At 50.6% G+C, this 12,034-nt stretch overlaps 1 protein-coding gene across 11 annotated transcripts in view; it reads left to right on the forward strand.

Annotated features, from left to right (window-relative positions):
* The window catches only part of COL13A1 (collagen type XIII alpha 1 chain), a 158,817-nt gene that overhangs the window by 123,993 nt on the left and 22,790 nt on the right, over nucleotides 1-12,034 (forward strand). For 6 of the 11 annotated variants that reach the window (XM_055274546.1, XM_063637181.1, XM_063637182.1 and 3 more), the window contains 6 exons: nucleotides 743-787; nucleotides 1,575-1,643; nucleotides 2,869-2,892; nucleotides 4,725-4,787; nucleotides 5,829-5,873; nucleotides 6,181-6,333. In XM_055274546.1, coding sequence (XP_055130521.1) covers nucleotides 743-787; nucleotides 1,575-1,643; nucleotides 2,869-2,892; nucleotides 4,725-4,787; nucleotides 5,829-5,873; nucleotides 6,181-6,333 — 399 coding nt within the window. Of the gene's footprint in view, nucleotides 1-742; nucleotides 788-1,574; nucleotides 1,644-2,868; nucleotides 2,893-4,724; nucleotides 4,788-5,828; nucleotides 5,874-6,180; nucleotides 6,334-8,379; nucleotides 8,425-11,128; nucleotides 11,171-12,034 lie in introns of all 11 variants that reach the window. The other 5 variants (XM_055274544.1, XM_055274545.1, XM_055274549.1 and 2 more) reach the window with 2 other exon arrangements.

Consider the following 12,034-nt stretch of genomic DNA (forward strand, 5'->3'; position numbering starts at 1 on the left):
GGGGCAGCAGTGGCTCCACATCCCGTGAGCAGGGTCATCAGGAGTCACACCAAAGGATTCCTGTTTCCTTTATTTTTACTTTCTATCTTGATTTTTTTCAATTGTCTTTATCCCAGAAAAATTGAAACTGCGCTTGGTTTTTCGAGTTACACCGCTTTTTCATTTATTCTCCATGGCTCTGTCCTGTTTGCAACGGGAACAAATCCTTCCACCCGCCCACTCTGGGAGGTGGGTGCTCATACACCCATGTCCTCCTGAGACCCTTCTGGCCCTCCACATTTCACTCGGCATTCTGGGTCTTTCACAAGTAGAGTGGGTGGCAAAAGAACCGTGCGGGCTCTCGATGGCAACTGACACCCAGACAATTGGCAAAAAGCTGCTGAGCCCTGGATACCTGAGCAGGATGGAATTAAAGAGAAGCAAACATCCCTGCTCCGATGGAGGCAACTGACTTAGGGAACTAGGGAAAAGGTGCGAGAAACAAAGGGGAGTCACTAACAATGAACACAGAACAGAAAGAACATGCCACCGAGTCTGAAGTGGGAGGCAGCCCAGAGGGACTCAGAGGGACGGGAGTGTGGGTGGGTGTTCCCTGGATGTTTCCTGAAGGGGCGGAACCTGCACTTCTATGGACTAAGAGCTAAGATGAGCCTCCTGGCCCTTATCACATGGCCCATCTAGGGACATCAGGCTCTCTGTACCAACTTTATCCCCACTTCACTCCAATTTTGTCATGCAACAGGGGGAGCCTGGAGCAGCTGGAGAACAGGGACCAGCTGGCCCCAAGGTACGTGCCTCTCTCGCCTGGAATCACGGCGTGAAGCGGCTGATAAATCAAAAAGCATCTGAGACAGGTCTCAATTAATATTTAGAAGTTTATTTTGCCAAGGTTAAGGGCACATGCCCAAGAGACAGGTCTGTGCCTTTTACCAAAGATGATTTTGAGGGCTTCAGTATTTAAAGGGGAAAAGCAGGCTGGAGGGGAAAGAGGAAGGGTATGGTAATCCACACATTGCAAGGGAAAAGGAGCAAGTAGCGGAATAGTTGATTATGTATTAGTCTCACCCTCAGTAAATCGGCACTTTATGTAAGCTAAGGTGAACACGGAGCAGCTACCTGTGGGGATATTTAACCTTTTATCTGTAGCTCTCTGCTTGGGAACAAAAGGAAAGGCAGCTTCTTGCATGACTCAGCTTTCAGCTGAATTTGTTTTCTTTTGGCAGAGCGAATTGGGGTCGCGAGTTTTTATCTCCCTTTCACAGGCTTGACCTTGGGGTCTTGATAGGGAAGGAGGGGAAGAGCATTCTGGCCCTCAGGTGGGAGGTCTGACTGGCAGCACAGGTGGACCCAACCTTCCCAGGTCGGCCTAGCCCAGACTTCTCACGTGGAGTCTTCTCGATTTGTTCTGCAATCCCCCAGCATCCTCTGAGAGTGTTCGGAATCCCCGCTAGCTGTTCTGGGTCCACCTGTGTGCAGCCAGGTGCAGCCAGTGTGGGCTGATAGAGAGCAGGCCACAGCTGCCCTCCCGGCCCTCCCAGTCCAGGCCCTGGGTTGAGATCTCATTTGCCTTCTAGGGCTCCAAGGGAGAACCAGGGAAAGGAGAGATGGTGGATTACAATGGAAACATCAATGAGGCTCTCCAGGTGAGCAGGGTCCAGCCCAGAGGCCAAGATCGTCATGGACCTCAGGGCTCTGCACCATGCCCTGATCAGGGGGCCCTTCCACACAGCCGAGTAGGGGCCCTGCCCTCAGGCCCTCAGGCAGCGCTTCCAGGAGAGCTGCTTCCTCGCTTTCTCTCCTTTGACCTCCCGCTGTGTAGCCTCCTGGCAAATGGCCCCATTACTGGCATCCAGGTGGCTGGGCTCTCTGTCTGGGCCCAGCTGGCCAGTTATCCTGCCTCCGGGCCCCTGAGTGCCATAGTGGAATTATCCTGGCACCCAAGGTATGGCCCATCCAGGGTGCTGGGGTCCCATTTCTTTAATGCGTGCATAACCCCCTTTCACGCAGCAGAAAATCTTTCTGGAATGCATCTCCTTTCATGTCAGTATAATCCTGTTTCAAGTTCATGAGCTCCCGCTCCCCATCCTTTAAAGCAGGGTTTCTCAGTCTTGGCACTGTTGACATTTGGGGCTGGAGAATCTTTGTGGGGCGGGCAGGCGGGTAGGGGGAGAGGCAGTCCTGTGTGTTGTAGGATGTGCAGCAGTGTCCCCAGTCTCTACCTGCTAGATGCCAGTAGCACCCCAGCCTCAGCTGTGACAACCAGACTATGTCTCCAGACATGACCAATTATCCCTGGGAAGAAATTGCCCCTGCTCAAGAACCACTTCTTCAAAGGAGTCTGTGTCCATATGTGACTCCATTTACAAGGTGTAAAATCCTCTTTTAAAGCCAACAATCATCTCTCTGATCTATTTTTTGAGTGGTTCCGTATTTTGCTATACTGTGTCTGTTTAAAGGGAGGTGCATGGCAACTTTGAAATCTGGGTTCTGGGAGAAGAGGAAAGAACAAGGGAGGGTCCTCAGGAGGTGACTAGAAAGAATAAGAGGTGGTGCTTCCTTCCCTTCAGTAAAGTGAAGTAAAGGTTGCAGTCCATTTAGGGTGTGCCTGAGTCCACTGTAGGACAGCCTCAGAGTATAATCATGCTTAGGAGATGCTACGTATTCTCTGTCCAGTGATTATAAACCTCAGTAAGAGGTGGGGTGGGGGTGGTGTGAGTCTGGGGGCCATGGAGCCCACCTGCGAGCGTCTCCCTCCACCCATGCTCCTTTGAGGGGCCCAGCTCCCATGTTTCCATGACTGTGCAGTGAGAACCTTCCAGTTGGCTCTTGGTTTGCTCTTCAACTGATTGCCTGGTGTTGGTTTTTTAGGAGGTCCGGACACTGGCCTTGATGGTAAGTCTTGCTCCTCCTGGCTTTCCTTGGGCAGTGGGCTGGGGGCTGGGGATGGCAGCCTGGAAGCAAGGACTTGATTTCTCCCCTCCAGAAAGCAGGTACTGGGCTGCAGATTAGGGTTGACCCAACAGGGCTGGGGCAGAAGATGATCTGAGCTGGAGGTGATGGCCCAGGACTGGTACATGGGCCTCGAGAGCTGCCCATGCCCTGGGTCATGGCTGTCCTCTGTGTAAAGGCTCTTCGCCAACACAGCTGTGCTCTCTGGTGACAATACAAATGCTGGATTCTATTTAAGCTGCGTCAAGGAAATAGCAGTACTGAGGAGGATGGTTTTAATGTTTCTCTTTTTTCCCAACTTTTAGCTAGTTAAATCCTGAAAAACTAGTAGCAACCTCCCACATATCCCCCTTTCCTGGAAATCAGTTTCATTATCTGCACTTGGAAAACCAGGGAATTTCAAGCCTGGGTTTTGTACAGGTGCCTACCAGTGAAAGGCTCTTGGTAAATATTTGTAGTTAAAATGACTACCACCAAGTTTAACTTCTAAGGTAGAGGATGGGAGGAGAGATCATGAGGTTCTCTGACTACTGAAATTTCAATTCACCTAATATTTTTTCATGGCTATGAGCCACAGAACACACTTAGGGATGGCACAAACTCACAATCAAACACCACTTCTGTGATGTCCCAATCCCAGAAATTGCTATCAACGACATGGTTCTGGAATCAATGAGCTTCATTTGGAGACATTAAAATATATTATTTGGCAGGGAACAGTGGCTTATGCCTATAATCCCAGCACTTTGGGACACTGAGGTGGGCAGATCGCTTGAGGTCAGGAGTTCAAGACCAGCCTGGCCAACATGGTGTCTCTACTAAAAATACAAAAATTAGCCAGGCATGGTGGCAGGTGCCTATAATCCCAGTTACTCAGTAGGCTGAGGAACGAGAATCACTTGAACCCGGGAGGCGGAGGTTGCAGTGAGTTACTGCACCACTGCACTCCAGCCTGGATGACAGAGTGAGACTGTGTCTTAATAATAATAATAATAATGTGAAATAGCTGTTGGAAATAAAACTTTCCCAGAAACATTATTTTTCTTTTAAAATCAACCTTGAGGTGTAACTTACACATAAGAAAAGGTACTCATTTTAGGTGTAGAGTTTGATGAGTTTTGAAAAGTGTATATACCCAAGTATCAACCACCCAATCACTCTAGAAAGCTTCTTCATGCACCTTGGGAGTCACTCCCAGCCCCAGGCCACCACTGCTCTGCGTCACTTCTGTCAGTGTAGATTAATGTGTCTTTTGTCTCTTCTAGAGTTTCACGTAAATGGAATTAAACAGTATCTGTGCCTGGCTGCTTTTGCTCAGCAGAATGTGTTTGAGATGCACCCTTGTCATCAGCACTTGGTTCTTTTTCCCTGCTAAGTAGTATTTCATTGTATGGATGTACCATGCATTCCCTTGTTGATGGGCATTTGGGTTGTTCTCTGGAGACATTTTTAAGTCATTATTGGGGAAGGTCAGACTTAGCTTCTTGGAGCCCAAAGGGCCACCAGAGATGCCCTAGAGAGAAGGAGAAGGAGAGGGTATTGGACATGGCTCTCTGAACCCCACCTCCACTTCAACCCAGTCACACTTGGTGCTTATATGTTTTGCATTTTGGGTCCCCCATGTTATTTTCTTCGCAAAAAATGTGTTTCTATCACTGGAGAAAGGTTTGTAAACAACTTATTTCTACAAGCCAGCCTCCACATATAGCCCTCAGGGCACAGGCTACCCTCCTCGGTGGGACAGTTCTTCCATGTGTCTTTCCTTTCTTTCCTAGGGGCCTCCTGGTCTTCCTGGGCAAATTGGCCCACCTGGAGCTCCAGGGATTCCAGGACAGAAGGTAAATCTTGTCTTGACAAAGGGGGTGAAGACCTTGCAAGGGCAGCGACCCTAGGGTTTCCCCTCCTCCTGTGGCCCTCTCATCTTCCCAGCACCACCACCATACACTCCTGCTGCTCCAAGGCACCAAGGGACCCGCCCACCCACCTCCCAGCCGCTGTGGCTCTTCTATCCAACCCTTGCCATCTGCCTGGGCTCCTGTAATTCACAGAGCCTTCTGATGCTGTGGCGCCTGGGTCTAGACACACCCCTGCCCTTGCCCCAGCCAGACCCACAGTGGGAGTGAGGACCCTATCAGGGACCTGGGCATTTGAGCCTCTCCCCAATCCTCCCACCTCACTCCCTGCTCTTGCTTTTTTTTACACTCCACCTACCTGTGTTTTTCTCAGAAGGTCTGCCCCTCTGTCTCCCACTCATGAGGTCCTCTCCCCTGCAAGTCTTTTTCCCTCTTACCTTTCTTTCAAAGCCCTTCTCATCTTTCAAGCCCAATTCAAAGACCACCTCCTCCTTGAAGCCTCCCCTGATCTATCAGGCAGAATTCCCTGCCCTTTCCTCTGCTTCTCTGGGTAGGACCTACATCATTTTGCCACCTCTCTTAACTCCCCGCCTGACTGAAAGAAGGGGCTTGATTTGTGTGAAGATGAAAGGAGCACCCTGTGGAGCAGCCAGGGCAGGGCTTCTGCATTCAGGGAAGACAGGAAGGAAAGAACCCTTCTGCAAGGGAGCCAAGGGCACCTAGGGCTCTCAGAGGCAGCAGTGGGAGGTTGTGGCTAAAACAGACATGGAGCCAGAGCGCCCAGACTGGGATCCTGGCTCCCCAGTTCACTAACTATGGGCCTCAGGCACACAGCTCTGTGCTTTGGAGTCCTGTCTGTAGAAGAGAGGCCATGCAAGTGCATACCTCCCAGCAACACAGTGAGAATTAAATGAGCAAACTCTATGGGAAAGTGTGGAGTGGGATGCCGGGTGCACTAAGCAATGTGTAACTGATGGCTGCTATGGTCTCTGCCCTGAGAGTCACCTTTAGTTGTTCTGGTTACAGGGGGAGATTGGACTGCCAGGCCCTCCAGGACACCATGGGGAAAAGGTATGAACAGACATCCTCCAGTCAAACCTCTGAAGACAGTCTTGGCCCTGGGGGCAGGAGGTCGGGCAGGAAGGCTCTAGAACTGGCCCTGGTGTGAGCCCAGTGGGCAAGGGGAGATGGGGAGGGGCGGGGAGAGGGGCCCACCCTGCAAGCCCCAGGAGGAGCCAGGCAGACCCAGGCTGGGCTCTCTGTGCCTGCCCCAGTCAAGCACCAAAGAGCCAAGGCCTTTGGACTTTTCTTCTCTCTCTCCCTCTCCCCTCTTTTCTCCATTAATGTGTCTAAGAAGCGTTGTTGGTATTTTCTAAAGGGACCTCGTGGTAAACCAGGAGACATGGGCCCTCCTGGTCCCCAAGGCCCCCCAGGAAAGGATGGACCTCCAGGAATGAAGGGAGAAAACGGGCACCCAGGGAGCCCAGGAGAGAAGGGGGAGAAAGGGGAGACAGGACAAGCAGGCTCACCGGTGAGTGGCAGGGCTGGCTGCCCTTCCGTGCATACACCACTCCCAAGCATGACGCCAACTTTGCAGGGCTTTGCACTTTGCATGGTGTCAGCTGCTGCCTGGGCTAGAAACCTGGGGCCAGGGCTTAGGGGTGGAGGATTCACTCAGCTTCCCCTCAAGTTACTTACTTTATGAAGCCCAGTTTCCCAGCTCGGGAGACCTGAGTCCTGCTCTGTCATCTGTATCCTTGGGAAAGCCACTCACTGTTGCAGAGCCTCCATCTCCTCATCTCTAAAATGGTGATAATAATGTCTTCCCTGGATACCTCACTGGATTGTTGGGAAAGAGATGAAGTCATGGTTTAGAGCTGGCTCTTTGGAAAGTGTACAGAAGCCCTGTACCCAGGAGAGGCTGCAGGTACAGAAACGGCGCCTTCGCCCAGTCCACTAGGCTGCCAACTTGACTTAGGAGCCTTCTCTGGGTCTCAGGGGTTTCCATCTGTGAAATGGGTGCCATCCTAGACACCTACCCTTGGAGCAAGGGAGCCACATCCTGTGCATGCCACAATTGGTCACACTCAGCAAGACCACCTTGAGCTCCACTAACAGAAATCGTTGTCAGTCTGTAGGGTCTAGACGGCCCAATTGGGGAGAGAAGGAGGACCTGGTGGCCAGAGCAGACCCAGAGTGGCAGGATTGCCTAATCCATCTGGGCTCCTGAGGTTTACAGTGAAGCCAGAGGTCTGGGTGTCAAGGTTGTCTGCAGGCAGCCACAGATGAGGGTCCTCCCTGGGGCCACCAGCCTAGCAGGTGCCTGGCACTGTGACGAGGCTGCCCTAATCCCAAGCCTGCCTACCCGGCCTGGGAGCAGGCAGGAGGGGTCCTCTTAACAAGCAGCTACTTCGTTTGAGTGTAAACGGGAGTTGCAACTTCCTTGGCTCACAGTATGATGGCCTCTAGAAGCACCAACCTAGTTCGATGGTGCTGGAATCTTGGTCTCAGAATTCTCCTCTAGGAAGTGGAAAGAGCCTCAGTGGTCAACCAGTCCCAAGTCTGACCCAGTGCAGGACTCCCTCACTCAGCGGCACAGGCAGGCAGCTCACTGCCTCCAGACCTGTCCACTGCACCATGGGACAGCCCCAGGATGGAGGAAGCGTTCCTGGATATGGTATGGAAGCTCCCTTGTCAGCCTCCCCCAGTTGACCTCTCAGAGCCTCTGGCCTCTGGAGCCATATTTATTATCTATTACTGCATAACTAATCACTGCAAAGGTAGCGGCCTAAGACAATACACATTTATTGGCACATAGTTTCTGTGGGTCAGGAATTCAGGCACGTCCTAGTTGGGTCCCCTGCCCATGGTCTCATGAGGCTGCAATTAATGTCTCAGCCGACTGCATTCTCATCTGGAGCTAGGGATCCCCTTCCAAGCTCACTGGTATTGGCAGAATCCAGTTCCTTGCTGGAACAGAACTCAGCTCCTAGAGGCCACCTACAGTTCCTGCCACCTGCGCCCCTGCCCTCCCCGCCTCCTGCAGAGTAGACAGTTCACATTATAGCAACTGGCATCTTCAAGGCTAAAGCCAGCAGTAGGGTCTCTCTAGTGTCTAGTGCTAGCAAGACAGAGCTGTGTGCATGTGTGTTTGTGTGTTCATGTAACATATTTGTAACATAATCTTAACATATGTTATATGTCACCATCTGTATGACATGTATGTTATAATCTGCAACATAACCATAGAAGTGAGGTCCCACCACCTTTGCCATGTGCCTTACTCCATGGCTAAGAAACAAGTCACAGGTCACCCTAAGGCCTGTCCACTGCAGAGTCCATAGAGAGTATCAGCCTCTCCTCCCCTGTACTAGAGCCTCAGATTCTTCAAGACAGTGATGACAGTCCCTGCCCAGTCTTCTGTCCTGCAGGCTGACACCTCCACATCCTTCATGGTGTTCCTTGCTGACCCCTAGACCAGTTGCGTCCCAGTCTAGTTTGTCACAGATGTGAGGGTGCGTCCGTCCCAGGCTTTCCCAAGGGCTGGCATTCATGCAGTGGTGTTTTGTGCCCACAGGGAGAGAAAGGAGAAGCCGGGGAGAAGGGCGATCCAGGAGCAGAGGTACATGAGAGATAATTTGACAGAGACTCATCAAACGACAGTCTCTGCAGAATGCACAGTATTTCTATGCTTTAGAGTGAAGCTTGCAACTGCCTGACGTTTACGTTTACTGAGCACCAGCGTAGGTCAGGCACTGATCCTCTGGACTGCTCCAGTCTTCCCAAACCACATCTCTCAGCAACCTTCACAGAGCACCTCTGTGCTTCCATCCTGGTGCTCGAGTCTAGAGATACGAAAATAAACAGAACTCGCCGGGCACAGTGGCTCACGCCTGTAATCCTAGCAATTTGGGAGGCTGAGGCAGGCAGATCACCTGAGGTCAGGAGTTTGAGACCAGCCTGGCCAACATGGTGAAACCCCGTCTCTATTAAAAATACAGAATTAGCCAGGAGTGGTGGCAGGTGCCTATAATCCCAGCTATTCGGGAGGCTGAGACAGGAGAATTGCTTGAACCCAGGAGGCAGAGGTTACAGTGAGCCAGGATTGTGCCACTGCCTTCCAGCCTGGGCAACAGAGTGAGACTCTGCCTCAAAAAATAAAAAAAAACAGAACCGTCCCTCCGCAGCTCACAGTGCCCCATAATGGGCACTAGCACGGAAGCAACTCAGGGAATCAGGCAAGCATCCCAAAAGACGTGCTATTTGGGCAGAGTCTTGACAGCTTTGTAGGAGTTTGCCGCAGAGTTTCAGAGGTAGGCTTTCCAGATAGAGGCATTATTCTTTTGAGAAGTGTGGTGAAAGTAAGAGAGAACAGAACGGCTGAGTGAGAATAGTCAGGATGGAGGCAAGGTTTTCAAAAGACAGCAGAGAATCATATTTGTAGGCTCAGGGGCAAGAACCGGGAAAGCAACGGAGATCAAGGATGCATGAGAGACAGGATGTTTGGTGGCAGGGTCTGGGCAACCCAAATTGCACCTCAGACCCATGGGAGAGACCACCAAGCCTTCTCAGTCCCCATCAGGGTGGGTTCACCTTGCCGAGCCCTGTCTGAATGTAGTGAAACAGGCCTGATTGTACGATGTGTGTGGTACTTGTTTTGAAATGGATAGCCTCCTAAAGAAATGATCCTAATACAGGAAAAGCATTATACGCACATTGTCCCTCCCGGAAGTATTTAAAATAAACATTGGAAACAGCCTAAATTTTATCAAGAAGGAAAGGATTAAATAACTTATAGTAATAATACTAATAGTAATAATAGTCACCACGTCTGAGCACTTTCCTCGTGCCAAGCACCGCACTAAGCCCTGGGTACGTAACAACTCATTTTCACTCCACCCAATGAATAGCACAGCACCATTACCAGGAAGCTGGTGGAGAACATATAAAAAATGGAAACATCAGTTTCACAGTAAGTGAAAAAGAGTCGAAAGCCAAATTTTATATATATATATATATGAAATCATAAGCATATACATATATGTATATACAATTATATGCATATTATATATAAATATCAAAAGTATATACATATATTCAAGCATATCTGATACATCAAGAAAATGTTTAAATTTTTGAAGCCTTTTTATTGTTTTTAAAATTGCCACCCAGGTAAAATTGACTTCTGGAATGTGTCCAGTTGTGTGATGTTAATACATGTAGAGATTTGTATAACCAATACCATGATTAGGATACATAAACCACTTACTTATAATAAGAATTAAAGTGGTAAACTTTTATTAAAAATGGGAAGCTTTTTTTAAGAAGGCAGAGTTTCCAAAGATTGTGTTCCCTACAAGGAGACTGTGATGGAGCAACAAAGTCCACGGGTCCAGGAAACAATAGGGACCTCCTCTCTGCCCAGTGTAGGGGTGCCCTCTGTCGTGGCCTGGCACAGGAGTCACTCCCCTGGCCATGCTCCAGGGAATTCTACTCCTGGGAAGACGAGGCACCTAAGGAGAGCCCTGAAGCCGAGGCGGGGTGAGCAGCTCAGAAGGACACAGCAGTGGCTGCCTGTGGACAAAAGGATGTGTGTGTTCATCAGAGACAGAAGCTGCAATGGGCACCACCCTCCGTAGAGGAGATAGCCCTGAGCTCCTCCATCTTCACTGTCCAGTCAGAATCTCCTCTACCACAATCTGCATCAGCTCTCAAGGGAAACAGAGACCAGCAGTCTCCATCCTGTCTGTAACAAACCTTGGGGACTTGAGGAGCAATCTTCAGGAACAGCTCAGTCTCCCCACATTCCAGATAACCAATCTCTGCTTCTCTAAGCCAAGGGTCTCAAAACTCAAATGTCTACAAGGGCCAGGCATTCAAAAAAATGACTGCAAGAGCTCTGGATCAAAGACAATAAGGAGTGGTGGGGACTGGGGTAAGCCGAAGATGCCATGCCCCACCTAGAGGGGAAAGCTCTTATTCCACTCCAGGCAATTGTTGCCCTGCATGAACAAGAACCTACTGCTGCTAGATCTTGTGGTGTTTTTCTTTTTTTTTTTTTTTTCTCCAAGAAAAATCTGGAAGAATAGATCTTTAGGGACACTTCCTGGAAATTTACTTTTTCAACATTGAGGAGTCCACCGGGTTGCTATGAGTTTTTGACTTGTTCTGAGCCTTTTTTGGGGGATACTGTGCCGGGCAGTCACTGGCTGACCTCCAGTGGGCAGCCATGTCCTCCTCTGGCCTTGCAGTCTCCAGCTGGGCCCTAGGCCCTATCAGGAGGGAGGGCCACTTCAAGTGTAACAGGGCTCCCCTTTGGCTTTTAGGTTCCTGGGCTGCCAGGGCCAGAGGGGCCTCCCGGACCTCCGGTAAGTTTGGAGGGCTTGTCAGTGGCCAGTCCACTAATGTCCCCTCTCCACGGCAGTCACTGGGCTCAACCTCAGCCTTAGTCACTATCACCTCTTCCTCCCAGAGAGGGATTTTCTGGTCTACAAACCCCTCCCCGCTCCTTTTCCCTCCCATGTTAAGCAGCACCATCCTGGGGACACCAAGGAGCCCAAGCATTGCCTGGTTTCCTGGAAATAGCTCACTGGTAGGGCAGCCCCAGGGTCCCTTGTCTCTAAGCTCTGCCCAACATTTACCTCACCCTTTGCCATCAAACATCTGCCTCTCCCATTCCTCATTTGAAAGTGACTCATCGGTCTGGCACAGTGGCTCACGCCTGTGATACCAATCTGGCACTCTGGGAGGCTGAGGCAGGTGGATCGCTTGAGTCCGGAAGTTTGAGACCAGCCTGGGCAACATAATGAAACCCTGTCTCTTCTAAAAATACAAAAAATTAGCTGGGCGTGGTGGCACGCATCTGTAATCCCAGCTACTCAAGAGGCTAAGGTGGGAGAATGACTTGGGCCCCGGAGGTCGAGGTTGCAGTGAGCCAAGATCGCACCACTGCACTCCAATCTGGGCAACCAGAGTGAGACCCTGTCTCAAAACAAAAGAAAGAGAGAGAGGAAGGAGGGAGGGAGGGAGGGAGCGAGGGAAGGGAGGGAGGGAGGGAAGGAAGGAAGGAAGGAAGGAAGGAAGGAAGGAAGGAAGGAAGGAAGGAAGGAAGGAAGGAAGGAAGGGCGAGCCCCAGCTCCACTGGATTGGCTTTCCTTGGCTACAGAAATGTAACCATGGGGCCCCTGTGCATTGCCCCTAGAGGGCCCCCAAGCACCCTGAAGCAACAGATG

The sequence above is a fragment of the Symphalangus syndactylus genome, chromosome 4 (assembly GCF_028878055.3).
Source record: "Symphalangus syndactylus isolate Jambi chromosome 4, NHGRI_mSymSyn1-v2.1_pri, whole genome shotgun sequence".
In the NCBI taxonomy this organism is placed as follows: Eukaryota; Metazoa; Chordata; class Mammalia; order Primates; family Hylobatidae; genus Symphalangus; species Symphalangus syndactylus.